General features: G+C 40.7%; 1 protein-coding gene across 4 annotated transcripts in view; it reads left to right on the top strand.

Moving 5' to 3' along the window:
• LOC106951114 (kinesin-like protein KIF26B) overlaps window positions 1-23683 on the top strand; it is a 43552-nt gene that overhangs the window by 8061 nt on the left and 11808 nt on the right. The window contains exons 3-13 of one of the 4 annotated variants that reach the window (XM_015038433.1): window positions 1276-1725; window positions 5784-5905; window positions 6966-7137; window positions 10600-10809; window positions 11581-11674; window positions 13506-13777; window positions 14795-14972; window positions 15249-15387; window positions 15926-16082; window positions 16367-19403; window positions 22402-22571. In XM_015038433.1, coding sequence (XP_014893919.1) covers window positions 1276-1725; window positions 5784-5905; window positions 6966-7137; window positions 10600-10809; window positions 11581-11674; window positions 13506-13777; window positions 14795-14972; window positions 15249-15387; window positions 15926-16082; window positions 16367-19403; window positions 22402-22571 — 5001 coding nt within the window. Of the gene's footprint in view, window positions 1-1275; window positions 1726-5780; window positions 5906-6965; window positions 7138-10599; window positions 10810-11580; window positions 11675-13505; window positions 13778-14794; window positions 14973-15248; window positions 15388-15925; window positions 16083-16366; window positions 19404-22401; window positions 22572-23683 lie in introns of all 4 variants that reach the window. The other 3 variants (XM_015038432.1, XM_015038434.1, XM_015038435.1) reach the window with 3 other exon arrangements.

The raw sequence follows: 23683 nt of genomic DNA, 5'->3' as shown, positions 1-23683 counted from the left end.
TAGACTGTTGTGTTTGTTTTGTTTTTATTATACATTCTGTAAAAATGATTATCCACCATTATGCTCTATGTGAGAAGGCAAAGACATAACATGGAATTTCTTTTTATTTTTGCTCATTTTTTATGTTAGAGAACTATTAAAAGACTAAATTTGCACCTAAAGACTGAATATGTGTAAAAAACCATGGACTAAATCCCTAATTTACTTAGAATATTCTCACAATAATCATAGGAAATCTAATCTAAGGACTTGAGGAAATTTATGCAGTGCAGGGACAAAAAACAAAAATCCACATTAAGCAATAATTGTTTTTAGCAAAATCCCAAGTGGGACAATTATTGGTTATTGTACCTAAAAAAACAACAACAAAAAAAACCAAAAACTGAAAAAGCAAATTCTTATTTAAGCATTCCTTTTTCTTAGTTGATCAGAGTTCAAATCGGTAAATATGTCACTCTGGACATGACAAAACAGTTTTCTGGTATAAAATCTCCAAAGCTTGCAGTTAGAGAACAGCAGGAAATGGTGTCATCTGGGGACCTAAAAGTTTCCATAGCAACCGCAGATGCTATCTACCTGCTAACCAGTTTGGGAGTGACGTTAGGAAATAAAAGTCGTCTGACCTATCATCACAAACATAAACATGTAGAGTTTGAACGAATCCGACTTCTGCATTTTTCCACGTCAAAAGTAGCATGCGCATAAAAATGGATGTGACATTTCTATAATATATTGAAAAAAAAGAATCTTTCTGGATGATTGTTGTATTTAGTTTTGTAGCCATTTAGGCATGTCATGATACATTTTGCTGGACAATAAATTGTCTAAGAAGTTATTGCAATAAACGATAGAATTGTTGTTTGGAAGGCATTTTTAAGTTATATGAAGGAAATGGCATAACAATGCAAGAACAGATTCTCAGAGATCAATAACTTCAAATTCTAATGAACGTTTAACACTGAAACTTGAAGACATTTTAAATATCCAGAATAAATAAAACAAACAACAAATAAAATCAATTATGAAGTCTCTGTAAACAAAACTGTCCTTCAAAAAAAGTAGCCATTTGAGACCAAAGCACTAAACTGAAGACTTTAGTCATCTAGTTTTTGGTAGAAAGAGAGAGTAAACAATAATAATTAATTTGAATTAATTATGTCATTAATTGATGTATTGGTTATCACAATAGGCCTATAGCCATTGCATATTTTGCTGCAGGAAAATTAAGTATCTTACAGCTTCTTCTTCAGCTTGTAATTCTAAAAAACTCTGCAGGAAACAAGCGATCTGTCAGCCTTTCTACACGACAACCTTCGTGTCCACGGCCATTCCAACATGGAGTTCAGAGAAGGGGAGCAGGGCCAGTGTGGGTCCTGCGGCGCCAACCTGAACCAACTCAAACAGGAGGCCATCCTCCTGGCTCTGAGTCGTGGTCAGTCGTTAGCCAAGCCTCCCTTTGGGGCCGGCCTTGGCGCTGGCACGGCACTGGGACAAAGCGGGACAAAGCATGGAGACAAGTCCTCCAGGGAGGTGGTGCATTCGCCATACAGCCCGCACAGCCCCCGAAGCCCCAGGACGCCCCAGAGGACTCCCCAAACACTCCGACGGAGAGGACCCAAGCTCCCCAACCCCGACATGGACCGCTGGGTGGAGGAGCAGCAGCAGCTGGTGGCCTCTAAATCGGCGTCCAATCCAGATGGTGTCACCATCAATTCTCACCATCAGGTACCCTTAAAAGCCTTCTCTAAGCTCTACACCCTATATAACACATTTCCTAGTGTCCTCCCCTCTCCACCTCCCCCTGTTCCCCCTGCTTTAATGAGCTATATGGATAATGCATGCCTTTACGAGCGCACATGTCGGCAGGCCAAGAGATTCATAGTGCCCAATCAGAGCCTATTTCGATCCCGTGGCCGAGCGCGTTCTTTAAAAGTCCTTCTACTAATGGAATGGAATAGGGTCATGATTTACCCGTCATAAAAGCTGGCCAGTCAAAAAGCACTTGTGATCAATATAGAGGGAGAGCCATATTTAAAATTGCAGCTTTTGAAATATGCATTAATGTGATGGAAGCTCCCTGACCCCCACGCCAAGTGATTGGCTGTTATAGTTAAAGGGACAAGGTGAGTGGCAGGAGAGTTTTACTCGCCTTAATTCTATTGATGCTATAATTATTTCTACTTTATTATTATTATTTTACTGAGAAATTATTGAAGTGCATCTGTCTCCTGCAGTAGCTACATTCATAAGTTTATGACATTATGAAAACTACAGTGGCTCTCCAAAATATGGATGCCCCTGTCAGCATAGCAGGCTTTTGTGATTTAATTAAAGAAAGGACAACATGATCCTTTCAAACATTTAGTCTTTAGAACTGCACAACTTTGAGAACAACTGTATGTTGCATAATGTTAACGGGAGTTTGCTTAATGAAAAGCCAAATGCGATGAACCTGCCTGATCAGGGTAGCTTTTATCCAGACAGTCTGTAGATCCATGTTCTGTGTGCGGTTGGGCATTGACCTGTTAAAACACTGTACCAGGGTAGTAGATGCTGTGTTTGTGTGCCATCTGAATCACTACCAGGGGTGACCACAAGTTACATCATGGCTCCTTAGACTAGCTACCAGAAGAATGACCTTTGTAACTCTCAAGATCTTTGGTAATATTGGTTGCCTCCCCTTGACACTAACGTGACCACATGATGGTAAACTACGGGGATGCACAATCCATATTTATTGCTAAAAATGACTCAGTACCTCTTACCACCAGTCCATAGCTCTGGTTTATGGTGTAGCTTCAAACACAAATTAAAGAGAGTCTTCGTGTTAGACCTTGAACTCTTAATGAGGGTGAATCCCATTATTGACACGCCATGTGTTGTAATCCTTGCCACACATAAGACGATTCTTCCTTGGTGGGGTATGTCTTGGGCAACTGAACCCTTCCGGATGTGTGTGTGAGTCCTCATGTATCTGTACATCAGACATTTGCTCTATACAGCCACCAGGCCTCGTGCAAACCACAACTAAAGTCCATCTAGTTCCGGTAATGCTGTCTAATGTATCTACGAGGAATACTCTTTGTCTGGTGAACTTCACTCACTGCTTTGATTGATTGTGGGATGCTCTAGCAACAAACCAGTAAGAGTATTGGCTCAACGTTTGATGCCACTTGCTATCTCCTCTCTTACCAGTGCAAACACCCCACAAATTCAATCATTTACAGAGCAGTCTTTAGTCTTGCTCTTGCACCAAACTGCTACCAATTTGGGACTCTTCTTTCATGACGGCTAACTTGATGCACAAGTGAGACAAGCTTAGGCTACTTAGGAAAAGTATTTAGTCAGAAAAAATGTCCTAATTATCCATGAGTGTAAGATTAGGAACACATTAGGGACACAGTGGGATTTGTTAATGCAGACCACATCAGAGGTGGCATATGGCCACATTCCTTTAGCAGTATGTGCCCAAATGTGTCCAGGGGAACACCGAAACACTGCCAAATGTCATACTCTGAACAAGGAGTTAATTTCCTGCACATGGGCCTGTGAGTGCACTGGAACCTGTCAGTGCAAATCAATGTTTACATGCAAGTAGAAAAAGGATGTACAATCTGATCAAAGTTTGCACCTTTCTAGGGGTGTGCACCAATTCACTTAGCTGTTGCCTGCTCTTTGGATCAACCAAGGCGGACCTTGACAGCCAAGTGTGAAAAGGGGGGAAGAAAAAAAATTCGCAAAACAGTTTAATTTCTGAGAAAAGTGGTCCAACACATTAGCGGGAGCTGGGAGCAGATCAGCAGGGGTTTGATTCCTCTGAGATTAAAATCCTGCAAAACAAGCAAATGTGGAGGTCAATGCACAGCAAGGGAGAGAAAGACTGGAGAGGGAAAAACAGACAATACGAGGACGTATGAGCAGCTCACAAGATGAGAGGAAGTAAAGATGCAAAAGCTTATGACCGAGACCATGAGTCATGAAGTCCAAAAGGGGAGGGCCAGGGAGGTATTTATAATTGATCCATTTTACCTTGGGTCTCCATCAGCCCCGCGTCATTCAAAACCACTATAGCACATCTCTACTGGCACTAATTGGCATGTAATGGTTGGCTGTTACTCACGGAAAGCTGAGCTCATGTGGTTTCCCTGCCTCTAAAACAGCTTGAGAGACAGAAGAAAATGTGAGCTTTGAGAGCAACTACCCAGACAGGCAGAGCCCCATGAGGGCTATGCATTGAATCAAATTTGTATTTAAATTTCAGCTTCTGCTCCGAACTGTTTCGAAAACAATGTAACTGAAATTTATTTAAGTTAGTTGGCCAGACTAGTCCAACAACATATGGGTCTTGCTAGACTGTTCTTGATGCTGCAGCTGAGTGCACAGCGAAAACATCAGCCAAATCAAAATGCAAAATTAATAAAACGAGAGAATCACTTTACTGTAAAAGTAGCCTGGTTTCCATTGTTAGAAACTGGATTATCAACAAGTCATATAAAAAACAATAAGGGATATAAGGTTGCATCGGCAAATAGGGTTAGCCTGTTTCTTCACAAACCTATGCAAGGATTGTCAATAGGAGCAAGATGCGAGTTTACTGAACTATCTGACTGTGTCAAACCAGGTATTCCTTTTAAAATGAATGATACAACTGCTCCTGTTTTTAAAGTTTTCCTGGAGCAATTTAAAAGCTTTGTGAAGCCAAATTGAAAAAAATCGAAGAGAAGAACACAATGCTACCTGATTGGCTAGCTGTTGCAATGTAGCCAATTGAAGGCCGGCATTTTCCTTCATTTTCCTTAATGTTGATTGGCAGAAGACGTTAGCTTCTGCAGCAGTGCTAAGACAGTTTCCATTGTGTGTGTTAATGCATATTAGGTATATTTTGGTGTGTGACTAGGCAGTTTTAAGCAGTTTTAGAGGGAGACTCGAGAATTCGCTGAGTTTAGATGCTATGTGGTCCATGACCTACACAGGGGTCCACTGCATGGGTCCCATAGTTACTTTTATAGAACACATTTGAGCTAAATTTGTTTTACTTATAAAACTAATTTATTTTTAAACAACTAACAGGTAGATTTTTAGGTATAATTACACATAAACATTAAATTTCAAGTATTATCAAAAAAGCACTTTCTGCTGTATTTTTATTGCTTAACTGAGAAATTTCAGAATAATTTTCGGATGACTGTTAAATATGGGAATTTGATGTTCAATTGTTAAACAAATGTTTGGATAACTAAGAAAAAACGGTTATAATAGAACTTGGAATTTGGATGAACGTTAATCTGACATTAATATTAACCTAAATATTCATAGTTATTGTTTTCTTTATAACTAAGTGTTGGTGGTTCCTGGTTCATCTGAAGTTGAGCAGACTGGGTTCTCTTAGATGATCACACTGCAGTTAAAAATAAGTGCCTGGGTCTTGCACTGGAGCTCCAGCTGAATTGTCTGAATCCCTTTACATAATGTCTTGTTTCTTGTGGACCGTTGCGCATCAGAGACAATCGTAATCCTCTTCATCTCTGAGTCACTTTTCTTACTCCGACTTCACAACACAGATGCTGCACAACATATTCCTCCTATTCCAAATACAGCTGCCTCTATCCATAATTGGTCAAATATGGTGTTTGTTTACAGCATGTGCTCTCAGCCTCAGATGGCCTACTTACACAGAAGCACCTACGTGATTCCCTTGATACAACTAGCCTCCTTTGTATTAGATTTGGGAGAGTAACTTTGGATATTTATATAATGAGTGATGAGCTCTCTCCTGAAAGCAGAAGGCAGACGATGCCACGCTGACCTGTGGCGTCTCTGGGACTGTTCAGACGACCTCCAAGATCCCTCACATCTCCAGAGTGGTGACCATCGCCAACACTGCCGCTATGTCCCTTCTGGCCAGGTAGGTTATTATAAAATAATAGTAGATGTTATGAAATTTCAGAAAACACAGCATGGGAAGCTGAAATACCTAGCAGCAATGCAACTTGACTCGCTACTGGCTGGCGATTGTAAAGCAGCCAATCCACGAGTGGCTTTAATTTTCCTCGGAGCTGATTGGCTGTTGGATGTTAGTTTCTGTAGTAGTGCCAAGACAGTGTGCGTATTGATCCATATTAAGGTTTTTAGCATTTGTGGGGGTGTTGATCTGAAGTTTTTGTGGATTTTAGATATTCTCAGGTCACTGTGTTTCCTAATCCTGTGAATGCTGAATTCCCATGGAAACATTCCTCTGGAATATTGGCTATTTTCATGCTTTTTTCCAGTTCTCAGAGAAATTACAAACACCCAGTAGCTCCATTTCAGATGCCCCAGTTTTCAGTTATCATAGAAGTGTTGAAGTTAAAGGAAGGACAAACAGACTGAATAAGTATGTGATGCATAAAATGGCTGGCTGAATAAAGTCTCATCCCTAAAAAAAAGGACATGGCTGCATGACTTTAGATTTGCAAGATTATGTTTAAGTGAACCTCAAAACTTATGGAATATTAACCTCTACAATCAAATGTGAAAACTTGACCCAGACTGGGCAATGAAGGCAAAATCCATCTGCAATGAACCGAGAGTCTGACAAAATCAGACAGAAACCAACTATGTAAAGTCATTGCTGCTAAAGGGGGCTTAAAGATCTATTGAACCATGGGGTGTCTTTACTTTTTCTATCACAACTTTTCAGTTGCACTTAATAAATACTGAATGAACAAGGATCTATTTGTTGTTGTACACTTGAAGTTCAGTTTAAGTACCTCGTAAAGACCAGAGGCTGTGCTTTTTTTCACCATATCAGTCTCTATTATGGGAAGGACATTTTTATAGTTCGTTTTTTTTTGTATATACATTTCAGTTCCAGGACTTCAAAATGTCCTGGAACTGACATTTTCCAGTGTTTATGCAGTGTTGTATTAGTCACTCGGTACATCCCCCACCGTCTCCCCTGACAACGCCTCCCTCCTTCCCGGCAGGGCGGCCGAGAAGCTCAACTTGACGTTGAGGAAAAAGGGCCAGGCTTCGGATCCAGCTCCCTCCAACCATTCCACCTGCTTCAGAGAGATCATCCAGAAAAACCCACCGCCGGCTCCCCCCTGCCTGCTCCAAGCTGCCGCTCGAAGCAAAGACTCGCCCGACGTTGACAAGGTTCAAATTCTGATGCATATGAGTTCTGCTTTATGGTTTTATAGTGTAGTTTGTTTAAAATACCAGAAGTTGTGATTTTTTCTAATTTTACTTGCTCCCACAACTGAAGAACAAACTAAAATAAACTGGGATACCTGGATAAGTTACCAGAACTCAAAGATTTTGAGGCAATCAATTACCCCAAACTTTTATGTTAAACTTAAAATTACAAGTTTTTCAGAAATTACATTTCCTATTAAGCCATACTTCTTTATTTTGATTCTATTTTCACTGAAATTACTCATTAGCTTAGCTCAAAAACATTCCCTGATCACCATTTAAAGTTCTTAGTTTTGTAAACTCAAGCATTTTCTTTTACCAAGAGTTGACATTTTCATTGTTTTACAAACATAGTGGAACTGCTCATTTGTTGAGCTCGTTGTAGGAGCTACTTCCCAGTGAAACGCTGGTAAAAACGTTAAAGGGTTAATAGAGGAGCTATGTTGTGATGACTTCCTGAAGGCAGAATTTCAAAAAGAGCAGGAGTTTCTCAAAGTGTTAAATTATGAAGTCAAATTTCTTTTAAGTCATATTTGATATGTACTGCATTTTTGTAACGACTGAAGTTAACACATTCCCTTTTTTGTGCTATAAATGATACTTCATGGCTGAAAAACACATAAAACTGCCCCTTTAATAAAACCAACACAGAGTAAATTTGCACCATACTCTACATTCTGCCAATAAATGCAGTCATTCTGTGTTGCTGCTGTTGCTTGAATCCCCTTCCTTTCCCACAAACTACACCTTGGAAGTGTCTTCCCACCACCTGTGTTGCAGCTTAAAGAGATCTCAGTCAATTTAGCAGAGATCCTATATCACACCTCCTTCCTGATTCATTGTAATGTGGTGCTAATGTCTCCATCCTGTTCCTGGCCGCCTTTCTCCTCACCTCCTCTGGGAGAGAAACCGAGGAGATCAATATGGCTGCTTGCCCTCCCTTTATCTCGGAGATGGACTCTCGGGTTTAGTGTAGAGTTACAGATGAGGACAGACCCCACCTCGGCCCCGCCGCTCAGCTTTGAGAAGCCACTCGCTCCTTCTTCGCTTGTAAAATGTTCTCCTCAATTATTCATCTGTTATGAATAGAGTTTAACGCACGTTTAAAACGGTTAGGGACTCCGCTCTTGCTTAAGGCTTGAAACGTGCGAGGAGAGAAGCTGGAAGAAATCCTGAGCACTCATCATGCTGCAGGAAACGCGGCTGTCGGGTTTTCAGATTCAGCCACTAAGGGGTGATCTCATAGCGGTGTAATGCGGTTCTGTGCAACATCAAGATAACTATATTCATCTGGGCGTCGAGATGCGCATGTCTACTTTCCATCTCGCAGAGCTAAATCACGAACAGAAAATGATCGGCTTAATTTTGCGTTGGAATGAGAGCGTAGTAATGGAAGAGGAAAGGAAAGAGAAAGTGGGGCAGGGAAAGATCCTAATGGACAAGATAAACATCAGAGTCATCTACTGGCCTGGATAATTGACTCTGGTTACCTCTGCTCACATTCCTGCATGCCTTAAGCTAAGTTTTTTTTAGCTGAGTGGATGCAATTTCAACTACATGGAACCTGCAATATTTCTCCATCAACTTATCTTCATGAAATTAATATTCAGAAGCCTCCAAGTATTAAATTAAACTCTCTTTTAACAAAGCATACAACAAGCATTCCAACCAGTCTCCCTGTCCCTGATAAATCTTCATGCCACACCTTTCAGATATTTGTACAAAATATTTTGCCACTTTTTAAAAGTTATAGTAAAGCATAAATAACAGCATGCTGTTTTCAAAGAGCTCCAAACATTAAGCTAGTAGGGGGCTAACAGTTAGCTCAATTAAACACAATACTTTGTAGATTGTTGCTGTAAAACTCATCCCTTTGCTGCATGAATATACTTTCCCAAGTTACTTTTAGCAACTTCCTCTTAGACAATTCCATAATCAGTTGCTGCTACTTGAAAGCTGAACAGTTTGTGGACAAATAAGTTATATTTTTTCTTGTACATTATTTTCCCAATCTACATTCTTCTCTGAGGAAAAAACACGTACTGCCAAATTGGTTCAGCCTGTACCCAAACATCACTCATCAATCAGCATTAGCTAGCTGCAAAAGTAGTTGACTGATATGCTAGGATAATTTAGCTTTGCAGATAAAGTGGATTCCCAGGTGAAGTTTGAAGCAGCAAATGGCAAATTAAGTCAGAGTACAGCATAATAATAACACATGTGTAGCATGTAGCAACTCTGTGATTTCTGTTTCAGTCTTAGTGGTGAATAGCAGGGTATTACTGTAAGCAGTAGAGGAAATTTGCACATTGAAAGTTAGTTTATTGCTGATTCATGGTGGTTGTACCGTCTAATGGATATCTATATTTGAACCCAAATGCTTCTCAGAATAAATCATTGACTCCATTCAAATTCAGATACAAAAGTAACCTGACTTTGATTCAGCACAAAAAATACACAAATAGAATAATGCAGTGTGGGCAGAAAAAGTAAGTACAGTGGATGCCCACCTATTCACAGTTCAGTATTCCCAGATTCACTTGTTTGTGGATTTCTCTGTGGTTTCTAATTCCAAATTATTCATGAAAAATTTGCCCATTTATGGATTTCTTTGGAAGACAGCACTGCTTAGAAAGCTGAAATACTTATGTGCAATGTTACTTGACGTTTGCAAAACAGCCAGTCCAGGACCACCATTCATTTTACTTGCCGGTGACTGGCTGTACCTCCAAGAGCATGTATAAGGAAATCAATGGTCGCTAGCTTCTATGGTAGTGCCACACATTATTACAGAATAGTTGGTGTTTGAACTATTAAAATAGGTAGTTATAGATGTCTTTAATTGTCCCTAACCACTGCAAATACAGGGGGTCCACTGTGTCATTCTATTGTCCGTATGCAGGTTTGCTTGTTTGTTCACTTCTACAAAAAAAATCCAATAACTACTTTTTTCTTAAAGTACAATGCATGATGGATACCTGCAACCAGAACACGTCCTTATGGAAGACCTTACAGACACACCAAATGTTCAAACATTTAAGATATTTTTGGAAAAACCCACCAGTCTAGTATTTTAAAGATCCACTTAACCTTCCAATAACCATAGTACAGGGATACTGATACTTACTGTACTTGTGGTTCTTCTGCCATTGGATCAGGACCTTTGAAATGTGGCTGTGGTGAGACAAAGCTATCAGACTCTAACAATCTGCAGGGCAGATCAGATGTTTCACAGCTCACTCTTGGACAGATTTTGTAGTTTGGGTAAATTGTCCTGTCTCTGGCACAACATTCTTGTCTTTCTCAATTCAGCTGATTTTCCGTGTGTAATCTGAGATTTAACAGGGTAATTATCGCTCCGCAGCCCGGTGTGTACAGCAGATAATCAGCATGGCTCTCCTTCTCATTCCCTTCCACTCTCAGGTCAAAGTCGTGCTGAGGGTGAGCCGATTGCTGTCAGAGAGCCACGGCCAGCCACCTGTTCTCCGGATCGACCCGTCCAGGAAGAGAGTCACCATCATGGATCCAGTCACCAAACACTTATCCTACAGCACAATGACTCTAGGCAGGGAGAGGAGAAGTCCACTGAAGACCTTCAGCTTTGACGCAGCTTATTCTCAGGATTCAGGACAGGTTTGGTTCTTCATACTAACAATTATAAGCTGTGTTTCAATTGCAAATATGTGCAAAACTTTGTCAATATTCTGCCAATGTTGAAAAAACACAATTTCGCAATGTGGTGTTTCCATTAAATATGAAACACGATTAAAATCCCACACGAAGAAGTTTGTTCACCCATTATGTTGTTGAAAACCATTCTGCTCCATGATCCTCCAACTACGTCCTGTAGTTTTCTTCTTCATGGCAACATCTGGTTGTTGATCATGTGACTCGTTGATGCAGAAAGTGTTTCTGTCGCAGTTTTGTGAAATCAACCAATCTTGACACAGCTAAAAAAATTCACTTCATCCTAATATTAAAACTTTTTATGGAAAAACCAGAGATTTTTCAAAATTGACTTTTCCATTAAGCAAATATCTTTGAAATGTAAAACTGGGCAATTATACGGTTAATGGAAATGCAGCTAGAGACTGGTTGAATGATTCTGTTTGGATTTTAATGTAACTGCCATTTTGTGCTTTTATGTCAGATACAAAAGGCATTCAGAGCACAATTCATCCTTCTGTATATTACCGTACATCCCACTGTGGTTCCCCCCGTCTATCTAATGACCAGAAAACTGACACCACTCCCCTCGGTAGGACTCTCCGGCTCGGCTTACACGTGTCAAAGCTCGAGGGAAAATCCGTGTAAACTGCCCTCCTGCTTCTGATTTTCAGCTGGACGGCGCTCACATTTTCAGTGTTGAGATCAATCGCCCTGTCCTTTGTCCCGTTTGCCCAGGCTGAAGTTTGCACAGGCATCTTGGCTGACGTCATCCGTTGTGTCCTCAGCGGCAGTGATGGATGCGTTTTGGGCCTAGGATGTGCTGATGTGGGTAAGTCATCGGAAGCAGCGAGAGGTCACAGGTTAAAATCTTAAGCTGGGAGTGAGACGCTGTTATAAATGTTAAAAGCCCCTCTGTACCCTTCCTCCTGCCACTGTTATCATTGTTCAATCTTTCCTTTCGACTTAAACTCCAAGTCTCCATTGCCTCTCTGTGTCCTTGCGTTAGTCTTGACATATTTCCTCTGCTTTTTTTGTGGATTTTTCTTTTTCCTGAGCCATATTTATGTCATGCCATTTCAGCTGTTTGACTCTTTCTCATTCAAACCATACATTGATATTTTTCAAATTCTACTCCTTCCATACTCCAAAGGACACTTTTTCTAAGATTGACTGAAAACAAAGTGGGCTGTGATATGTTTCTATTAGGAAGATGGGACCCTGCACTTAGCGCTGCTGCAGGGATTTAATAGATTTTTTTTTTTTTTTTTAACCACAGACACCAAGATACACACACACATACACACACATGTGCGGTAAGGACAGAGTCTCCTTGTAACTGCTTTTTCACATGACGCCACCCTCCGTAAATCTGATTGAATTAGTCGGCCGATACGGAGTGCATGTGGCCCACGGCCAGAGGGATATCAATCTCCTAAACAGAATACCATTCCCCCTGAATAACGGCGGGCAGCTCGGCCTTTAATTGGAGTAAACCAATTCTCTTATCCTCATTCAATTAGACTTTGGATAAGACAAGAGAAGGTAAAGCCAGACCTATATCTCACAATGAATGTAGGGCAAAAGTGCAAAAAGAGATGCAACATGGAATCTGTTTGGGGTTTTGTAGGAGGTTCTGGACTTTGGCAAATACACACCACTGATAAAAAATATTTGAGCCTAGCTTGGTTTTATTTCTTCAATTTTTTTTTGTCACACAAATGTTTCTAATAAGCAAATAAATGGTAACATCTGACGAAGATAACCTGAGTGAATGTGAAATGTAGCTTTTAAAATAATTTCTTTATTGAGGAAAAACAAATGGATCCATACCAATTGCTCCATAAGGATGATAACTGGTTGTGTCACCTTTGGGAGCAACCAAGTGTTAATTAGCCGGATTTATGATCAGACTTTGACAGGGCCAGTCAAAAATCCTTCTATTTTCATTTAATTTTGAACAGTTTGTGGTGCTGCTGTCCTTTAATCACAGTTTCAGACAGGAAAAGAGCTGAAAGAGAAGAAAGATGTGCAGTAAAGTTACTCAGGTCAGGAGTTGTTGAGACCAAACAGCCTTCTTTATTTGATGAGCTGCTCTATACAAGTCTCCATCACTTTTTAAACCATTTAGAGATGGACTTGCAGGTGTGCTTTTTTATTGTCCTTCTGCATACCTAGCTCAAATATTAGCTCATTAGCAGACCTCCGTAGAACTTGACTAAGTAAGTGAACAAAGCCATTCAGTCCGTGCCGTCCATGCTTCCAAACATTGAGCAATTAAAATCACAGTGAGATGAAAGTTTAAGACATTTTATTCTCTCTGGGTGCTGAAGCTTCCTCTGAGTCTAAAAGCATGACTGTATGGTCAACTGGTCTTTCTAAATTGCCCTTGGGTATAAGTTTGTGCGTATATAGTTGTGTCCTGTGACGGACTGGTGTAAACCTGTCCAGGGTTGCTCAATTACAGCTGGAGATACCATCTCCCCTGAAACCGTTTAGACATGGGATGGATGGAAAAAATATAAAAAGCTCTAAAGATCAGAACATAAAGAACCTATGGGCAGAAAATGATTACCGATATTAAAAGAGATGTCAAGTGACATTTTCATGTTTTGGCACAACGCTTGCTAACACTCATCCGCCTGCTGTGTTGTTTTCCTCAGCGTCTTGGTCCAGCATGGTGGGAAGCAGTGACAACCTGCAGAAGCTCGGCCTGATTCCCTGTGCCATCTCCTGGCTGTACAGCGCCATCGAGCGGCGCAAGGAGAAGACCTGGACCGAGCTGACGGTCTCTGTGTCGGCCGTGGAGCTGTGCTGCGGCGAAGAGGACACCCTCAGAGACCTGCTGGGGGAGGTGGTTCCCTCGCCGAGCAGCGTGCAGGGCAGCCCGAAGGCCCACGTTAGAGTCACCGAGGACCCAGTGAACGGAATACAGGTATGAGGGCGTTTTGCGATTTGTGAGGGAAAATACGTTTTACAGGTTGAACAAAATCAAATTCAGTCCTTTTAAGAAACACGTTTTTTTTATCCAAATGACTTGTTACAATCCAATCAATCTTAGTAAACGAGGTTAAATCCAGCCACCAGAGAGTTGTGAGGGTGTAGCTAACTGGTAATGCAATGGCTTCTTTTTGGCTCAGCTTTGTTGGCAATGCATCAAAGACTCCATTTAAAGAATTAGAATCTAATGGAGAGCTATTTTACAGTTCCTGTAACTGCTTGAAACGAGAAGCTGTATCATGTAGGAGTGTTTACATCATAATAAGATTTATTACCAAGCCAATAATGTCATTTTAGTGTATTTATGCGAAACAAATTAATTTAGACAGAAACATTTGTTAGTTTGATTTTATATTTTTTACTTTCTCTACGTAATGAAATAAATATGTAATACAATTTGAGATTCATTTTGTCATGGTAATAAAAATCTGGATGGGATATTAAATCTTAATTGCTACATTATCATCATCCAATACGGCTGCCTAATAGCAAGAAGTTCAGGGTTCAAACCTGAGTTTATGCCAAATAGATGCTTCGTCAATATCTGATTTTGTGATTAGATTTCAATTTTTTTAGCATCTATGGTTTTGAGGTTTGCATCACTAATTTATTGGCTTTATTTGATAATTAGGTTATTGGTTTCCAGTAAATAGAACTTTAATTGTTAATTCACTTATCAACAGTAGGTTGCTTTCCAAACTGAACAAGCTTGGTATGGAAAGAAATAAATGATACAAAAAATAAATAATGAAGAAACAGCTAGCATAAGCAGCTAGCGTCATCTGAACATTTAACTTAATTTGGTTGTGAACATTTCTGCCAGCTTCCAGATCAAAGCTTTACCACGCCTGAGCACTGCCAATAGTAACATAGATATGATAGCTACAATGCTAGCATGCGTCCAACACATGTACAAGCTAAATGCTAACGCTATTTTCTGCTGTCTCTCTAGCTACGTAACCACAACCGTGTGAAGGCCCCCACAGCAGAGCGAGCCGCCTCTCTCCTGGACGCAGCCATTGCAGCACGGCGACACACCGACTTTATTACATACCTGTGTCACAGCTCCATAATGTTCTTCACCCTTTACGTCCAGCCACCTCGTACTGAGAGCAGCACCATTGGAAAAGGTTTTCACGGAATTTCTTTCTTCCAGCTTTTTTTTTCTGGTGAATTACAGTAGAGCTACCATGCCTATCTTATATTTCCAACTCGGAACCCAAAAATTCCTGACATTGGAGTTAAAATTGGAATGCAGCATGAACTGCTTTATGCATTTTCCAATATATTATTTTCCATGTTTAGTTTAAAACTTAGTACTTCCAATACTTAGTTATGTAATTTATAATGGTTTCATTTACACAAAATACCAACCCTCTTTTTCTCTGTTTGATTTCCATTCCCAGGTTCACGGGGAACCACTAAGTTGACCATGATTGATGTCTGCAGTGGGATGAGGGGCGTGAGCAAAAACAAGCTTCCTCATTCTGACTTGGGCTCCATTGTCCTGGCTCTCTTAAGCGGGAATAAAACCATCCCCAGCAAGTAAGAGTTTATATGCACACTGATATTGGTGTAAACATTTGCAAAATATATGTCTCTAAAGTCAACTGTGTTACTGTCTAACTAATCTTTCACAAAATGTATGCCTGGAATATATTCATATCCCAAAATGATTCACACCACTTCGCTACCTTTAGTATCCGAAATTTAGCATTAAGTATTTTTTTTTAACTTCACCAACATGTTTCTTTTCACTAATACAATGAAATGCTATAGACGTGTTGGCTATGCTAGTAACAACATCTCAAAGCAGATAGTTTAATGAATACTGAATAGTTGTAGATTCCAAGGATGTAGAACAAAGGGGATGCAAGGTAAACAGAAGCATATATTTAGGGCAATATTATTTTTTGGGAAAAACCTGTCACTCACAATCATAAAAACAAGCTCTTAATTGAATAAAATAACTTTAAATCCAAATCTACCAGCGATGTGGGTAATTTCCGGTACATTTATACAATTGCAGAACAACTGGATGTCTGAAGTTATTATCTGAATATATGAATATGTATTTGCTCAGGTCCAGTAAGTTGGCGATGCTCCTTCGGGAATCCCTGCCTTCAAATTGCCACATTGCTGTGATTGGTCAAGTTGCTGACTCATTAGCACATCTTCAAGAGTCCTTTGCTACCATTCAGCTGGCTTCTCGCATTCGCAGGACACAGAAGAAGACAAAGGTACAACACAATACCTAATTACTGCCAGCTAATTGATCTAGTAGAAGTCTCAAATTGTCAGTATTTGTGGTGGTTATATTAACATTATATGTGTATACAATCAAGTTTTACATCACCATGTATTTAGAAATTTGTAGTATTGGGTGAAACAACCAAAGCTACTAAATGCATAAACTATTGATCACTAAGTTTTCGATCACCCTTAGCCATATTGTGTTATTATTATGTCTACTATACTGCACAGTCTGTTTGAACCAACAACATATTTGATCTATGTCTTACAGCAGTCGACATCATGTTCTCCTTGTGGGCGGAGTTTGACCAAAGATAAAAAAGGTCCTCGTTATTTGGCCCTGCGAGCATTCCACTCCACAGAAGAGGTAGACATGGACTTCCCATCTTTCCGGCTACGTGGTGAGCTGTATCGCTCCAGCAGTGACCAGTCCTGTGACACCGTCATCCAGATAAATTCTGATGGCTCGGTCCACTCCAAGACAGCCCCAATGCTGGCACAACCCGAGTTTGTGCCGATCATACCTTCTCTGCATCCTAACAAGTCCGACTTGGATGACCCAGAGTTCACAGCGCTTCTCCAGGAACTTTTGCTAATTCCTCAGTTGCACAGAGAAAAAAAGACAGAGGAAACTGTACAGGGGAACATTGAAGGACTGAGAGCAGAAGGGAAACCACCGGAGAGAGACTGTCTTAAGTGTGACACCTTTGCTGAACTTCAAGAACGTCTGGGTTGTATCGATGGAAGTGAGGTAACAATGGAAGTCCTCAAGTCCTCCTTGAAAGGTGCTACTCTTCAGAATATTTTAGCCAAAACACAACCCCAGAAGGAAGCACCCAAAGCCCCACATACATTGTTGAATGTGGGTAAAGGCTGTACTCAGGCATCTTTTGGGGAAAAGCAGACAGATGGTGCTGTCCTGACAGACAGTTTTCAGAGGGAAGATTCCGGTTTGTTTGACTGTGAGGAGTGTAGTGCAAACAGCTCCAGTGAAGAGCTGATGAATCAAGCTCTGGGACTTAGCATGACATGCCCATCTGAGCTTCCTAAAACGAGAGCAGTTAAGTCAGGTAACAATGTCCTATCCAAACGTCTTGAAGCAAATTCCCATAGCAAGGCTACTGCCAGTTTATCTGAACACCCACCACCGGAGAACCATGAAGCTGCAGACTGGTTCAAACCAGATAAACGCGCTTCACCCATCGGTAAAAGCTCTCCCATATCTCCTTCATCCTCTTGCTCCTCTTCACACACTATGGCTAAAAGCGTTGTGATCGGGGATCACAGCGCAAAGGACAGTAAGGAAATGAAGGCCACCATCACGGTGACAGTTCAACAGCCGTTGGACAAAATGGGTCAAGATGAACTGGTCTTCTCTATGGTAGAGGAGGTGACCATCAGTGGAGCATACAACAGCGGGAGCACAGGTGGGAACATTATTTGTATCAGAGAGCCTGCACAGTCACAAGATCATGGTCAAACCTCTGCTAGCTCCCAACCTATCAGAATCATTGGTGACGTCACTGATGACTGTCCAGCTTCAGCGCCCCCTGCTGATCAGTCTGCAAACACAGAACAATGCAATGAAAAGGGTCGAAATCATTTCAAAAGAGAAATTAGGTTCTTACCTTCATTTATTAACCCTATGTTGATGAATATGGACTGTGATTTAGATGATGCCAAAGAAGAGAAAAGTACTCCTGAAACCTCTAAAGATGTCAACTCTGCTTCTGAACTCAAAAGAAAAAACACCAGAAGTGCAGAGGACGATACTGTAGATAAGCAGACTCAAAGTTGTGCTTCTGAGATTCATCATCTTAAGAAGCCTGATAGAACAAGTAGTCTAACTTCCTTTAACCAACCGGTATCAGAAGATAAGGATATCTGCAAAAAAGCTTTGGAGAATAAAATGTGTGAAAAGAGACTTGAAAGTACAGATAAAGGCCACCCTCGAGATTGCAAGCATGTTTATTCCACACACAGTCAGAAGGTCTCAGAGGGGGTAGACACTGCTTGCAGACATGTTGGAAGCAACCACATGAGAGCTGGTGTTGCACCTGGTTGCTATGAAACCATACCCGTTTCCTTTGTGACAGGTAGCCTGCCGAGAGCCTGGCAAAATCCCAGCCACAAAGAGAACCCCTCAAGGGGGGTGACATCATCTACTCCATGTAGCCCTGGGGAAACTCTGGAGAGAAGGCACGGCAGACGGCAAGAGAACCTCCACTGCCTCCACACCTCCTCTCCACAAAAATACATCCCAGAGGTCAAACAAGATTCAGCGTGTGCCCTCAGAAAGGGAAATGAATCTCTTTTTACCCCAAGCCCCACAAGGAAACATGACAATTCGAGCAGCAGGCATAGGCCTCCTGTCGATAACAGCAGTAGGCTTTTTAATACCAAACTGGAGCAGCTGGCTAGAAGGACTAATTCTCTTGGAAGAATCCCAAGAGATTTCCCAACCATGGAAAGAGGCAGGAGTAACACTTCTATGAGTTCCAAGGAAACCTCCAAGGGAAGCAATCAAGCTAGTTATAAAGGAAGTCATAAAGAAAACTATGAAGGAGATTGTACCTTTCCAAGGGCCAATAGGACCCCTAGGAGAAATCCACGTTCTGACCATAGTCATTACTTTTTTCACACTGAAAATCCTCCGTCTCAGTCTGCCAAGCATTCTCATTCCAAGCTTTCTGCTGTTGGAAAACTCAAGATCGCAACTCCCAAAGTTCGTCGGCAGTCTTCCCCCAGCATCAAGACTCTAAACATGTCCCACAAAAGTCTGCAACATTCCAGCCGCAGTGCCAGTCTGTCACCAGACAGTAAAATGGTTAGCTTTGAGCGAACGTCCTCATTTTTTCCCTCTTCTCCACCACAGTCTCATCGTTCCATCAGTCGGACTCCAAGCCAAAGCTCCACATGCTCGTCTACAAAATCCGCCATTCAGGGAATCATCAACGGCCGGATCACAGACCTTCTTAGGGAAAGGTCCTCCAGTCCCTCCTCATGCGGACCGGATCAGATGTCCCCTCTTCCCTCGCCGTACAGCCAGGTGACTGCTCCTCGTACACCGGACCATTTAAGCGGGCACGCGAGCGACACCACTAGTGTGTTGAGCGGAGATTTGCCACCAGCCATGGGGAAGACGTCCCTGCATTTTTCTAACCGGAGCAGCCTGGTTAGCAGCGGGTATGACAGCTTAGTAAGAGACAGTGAAGCCACAGGAAGCAGCACGTCAAACAGAGATTCTGTCAGCGACAGGAGTGGATCTCTGCTCAGCAGCCGATCATCACGGAGGAGAGGAAACACAGGTAAGACCCCTGCAGTAAAGGCTTTTAAAAACCTGACTCATGTTCTCTTTGGGAACCTATTTGTACTTTAAGACCCTGACAACATTACTCCAAATATTTTCTTAGATGTTTCTAACTGTCCAAACAGGCTGCTAAATTAAAACAAAAATACTGAAGTACCCATGTCTTACCAGTAGATAAATAAAATCAACATTAATACTATGAAAATTTCAGAAAAACATTTTGACATTGCTAAAGGTAATGCTAGGCTTTAGATTGTTACAAAATTATAGGTTGTGTTTTGTTTCACTGCATTTAAGAGTTATGTGCTGTGTTTAAAAATATTTAACATGGCAATGATGTTTTTGTTAAGGCAAAGAAAGTATTTAAAAAGTTGAAGCGAAGATGAAATTTGACCATTTGCTCTCAGGAATCAACTTTTTCATCTTGTGTTTGAACTGAAACTGAATCGTAGTTTCAACACCTTTGTAGGTGTTGAAAAGGTGGCAACCTTGCTATTTCTAGCAAGGAAATAGATTTCCTTTGTTGTTTTGAGATGACAAAATCTGTAACAAGGACTGATATTTTCACTGTAGTTAATTTCAAATGTAACTGTAGTTAATTTTTAATTTAACTTCATCATCATGAAGCTTGTGAAAACATGAACCGATGAACAGAAAAAGAATGGAAAAAATGAAAAGGTTTATTTTTTTCTCCCCTCAGTTTACAAACTAAACGCTCTTTTTTGAATAAATGTGATTTATAAAAAGTCCAAGCCACCACAAAATATTTCTACATGAATGGCAGTTCCAGCCAGAACAGCTCTGGTTTGTAATCTGGCTGCATAACATATTTATGTGACATTAATTAGACATGACACACAGCTGTAAAGGCCTAGTTTCTTAAAGGCCTCAATGTCTAATTGTGTATGACATGACATCATTAATATATGAAGCCGGTGATGGCCTTTACTAATGGAAGCATAAACGCAGAAACTTAAGTGTGTTTGGCTGGTAAAGTAAATTAGAAAGTTGGGTGTGTGCAGTTACACTCAGACTTGGTGAAGGAAATATACTGTAAGCTGGTAAATGTGATTTAGAGGAAAAGAAAAGGACTAAAAGCAAAATTCTTTTTTTTTTTTTAGAAAAATCCCATTTTAACATAGGAACATGAACATAATACATACTGTACTTATAGCCTGTTATTCCTCTTTCCCTCAAATTAATTCACATTTCTTGAACCTGTCCACACTTTGACACATTTCAACCACAAAATTGATGTATTTTATCAGGATTTCATGTGATAGACCAACACAAAGTCGTACGTATTCCAGTAAGACATTTATACATGGTTTTAAAAAGGAAACTGATGATAGATTGGATGGAGCGTGACTGTGCATCAGTTTTCTTGACTTGGCAGAGATTCTCAATTACATTTCTGTCTGAACTTTGACTAGGCCATTCCACCTCATAGATATGCTTTGATTTTGTTTACTGCTCCCTCGTAGCTCTGTTTTTATATTCAAAGTTTTTGTCCTGTTGAGATGAGAACCTCTGACCCTATCTGTTCTGTTTTTTTTTTCTAGGATTTCTCCTCATTTAGTCCAATGTTCCCCTTAAACCTGCCTTGATTCCGTACTGAAGCTATTGCCTGTTGCTAGAAATATGTTTTAAGTGGAGATGTTGGGGAATGTTTGATTTTGCATGTGAGGATTTTTTTAATTATTATTTTTACTTTGCTCTGACCAGATCATGTTGTTCCACACTTGAGGTTACGTCTACATGGCTTGTAGAAGATATTAGAAGGTAGATGAAAAATGTCCTTTTAACAAAACTAACAATTTAAGAAGTACTACTACTGAGAAGAAGGATGGTCCAGTCAGAGTGATCAGAATCAGGTTATGCACTATATATGACTCATATGGGCGCCACACAAGAGGGGCGCCAAAGTGGAAAAATGATTTCTATTTGGCATTTTCTGTATTTAAAGACTGTTTGTGCATGTGTGAATAATGTGATCAATAACACAACCGTGACTGTTTCATTTGAACCGTGTTATCTGATGAGGGGCGGGCTCCTGTTATTTGCCTGCATACGCCTCAGAAAGTACATAGCTGTGCCCTTGTTTATAGCCCAAGATTGTGTGCACAAACAAGGAAGTTGTGTCTGGTTTCACTTGGGTTCAGAACGCAAATGTTAAAATATTTGTTGAAGAAATGAACTGCTCCCAACCAAAAATGGCCAAACAGAGTCAGGGGGCGGGTCTGAGCGCTGTCAATCAACCTCCTGTTCGCTGATAAATGTGTCGATGGTGGAGAAACTACTCACCGTTCCAGGAAAACCGCTTTTCCACTTTTATCGATGACCATGCTAACTAGCCTTAGCATGCATTCATGAGAGGCTGTGTTAGCTGCAGTGTAGCAGAGAGCAAAGGGGAAGAAAGAGTGAGGGATGACCAACGCCACATGAAGCAATAAGACCTGCCTCCTGACTATGATTTGTTGTTTCTAGTTAGCAGTGGGAGAATGCAGAGGAGCTCGATTTTTTTAGTTCAGATTATCTGTCTCATATTACACTGTCACAACATGGTGATAGTTTTAGCAAATATGTAAAAAAAAAATGTATAATAGTTACATACTGCAGCTTTAAGAATTGGTGAGGCTTCACAAAAGAGCTGGATTTATACTGAGATTAAATTATACACAGATTGACTTGATTTACTTATTGTTAGACTCTTTGAAGACAACTGGCTGCACTGAATTTTACACGTTTAATTGAAAATGAGGATAAATACAAAAATTCCACATTTTCCAAATTTTTATTTGCAAAAGAAATGTTAAAGCCATGAATACTTTTCCTTCCACTTCATAATTACACCCTGCTCTGTGTTGGTCTGTCACATAAGATGTCAACAACCGTAAAACGAAGCGACTCAGTGGTAGCTGTAACACAACTGTGTGTGAAAAGGAGGAGAACGTGGTGGGAAAGCAGCTCTTCACCGCGCTTCTGCTCCCTCTCAGGTTCCTACCAGCGCCGTCCGTCCCACGACTCCGCCCTGCCCCTGAAACGGTCGGCTAGTGGTCTGGGCTCCCACTGGACAGAGCGGGAAATACCGGAGGCGTACGAGATCAAGGTTTATGAGATCGACAATGTGCACAGGATGCAGAAAAGAGCAGGTGCTGACAAACAGGTGCTGGTTTCATTTTCAGTTTTTTTTTCTTTTTTTAAATTTTTGCCTTTGGAGGTTAATGGCAACCAGCACGGAAGAATTTGCGGTTTTTCTTCTTTTTTTATATGTAAACACATAAAGTAGCCATTTTTTTACACAGAGAAAAAAAAGAACTAACCTTGCCATAAAATCAAACAAATACCTAAAAGTGTAAGGAAAGTGGGAACAAACACAACCCCTAGCTGCTAGTTGTTAGCGTGAATGGAATTTAAACAGATTGTTGCTGCGCTTGGTAAGGTGAGCCTGAATAAACAGCTAAAATGTGCCTAGAAGCAGAAAAGCGGTGCATGCGGTGACGTTATGTCCCAGATGACGGCGGGTCAGGCCTCCTGAGACTCTGGCCTGTCTCCGCCAGTCTCAGACACGGCCAACTTTAATACAATTTTAATGAGCACATGGGGGAAACTGGGTCAATGCCCCACAACCGAGAGAACAAAGAGACACTCTGGAAGCAAAGATAACTGCAGGTAATCCTTCCTCAAGGAGAATCACTTAAATGTATAGTTTTACACACTGCTTCGCTGTCGCAGATTGATACAAAAGACTTCATACCTCTTGACCCTTTTTCACATTTTGTCTTGCAGCAATCCCAAACTTCAACGTACGTTATTTCATGTGTTAGACCAACACAAAGTAGGGTATAATTGCGAAAGCAAAGGAAAAGGATCCATGGCTTTCAAAATATTTCACCAGTGAAAATCTGAAAAGTGTGGCAGCTTTTGCAATCTATTTTTGAACTGAATTGAATATGTTGTAGAATCACCCAGTGTTACATCTCTACGACATTTGTACATCTAGAAAGTAGCTGAAGCTGTTCAGATCAGATGAAAAGTCTCTATGATAATCATATTTTAAAGTGTTGTCCAAGAGTCCATTCCTCTATTGTCTTCTGCTCATTCAAGATTTCCATTGCTGGGGCAACAGGTCCAGGGATATCTGCAGGATACAGACATCCCTGTATCCCGCAAAAGCAACAGACCAAAACTTACCACAACAGACTAGAACAGTGTTTTTCAACCTTTTTTGAGCCAAGGTACATTGCTTTAATTGAAAAAATCACGAGGCACACCACC

This window comes from Poecilia latipinna, unplaced genomic scaffold, assembly GCF_001443285.1.
Source record: "Poecilia latipinna isolate Pla-1442-1.1 unplaced genomic scaffold, P_latipinna-1.0 Scaffold441, whole genome shotgun sequence".
Classification (NCBI taxonomy): domain Eukaryota; kingdom Metazoa; phylum Chordata; class Actinopteri; order Cyprinodontiformes; family Poeciliidae; genus Poecilia; species Poecilia latipinna.
The sequence above is the reverse complement of the archived record's forward strand: the minus strand, read 5'-3'. Positions and strand labels throughout refer to the sequence as shown.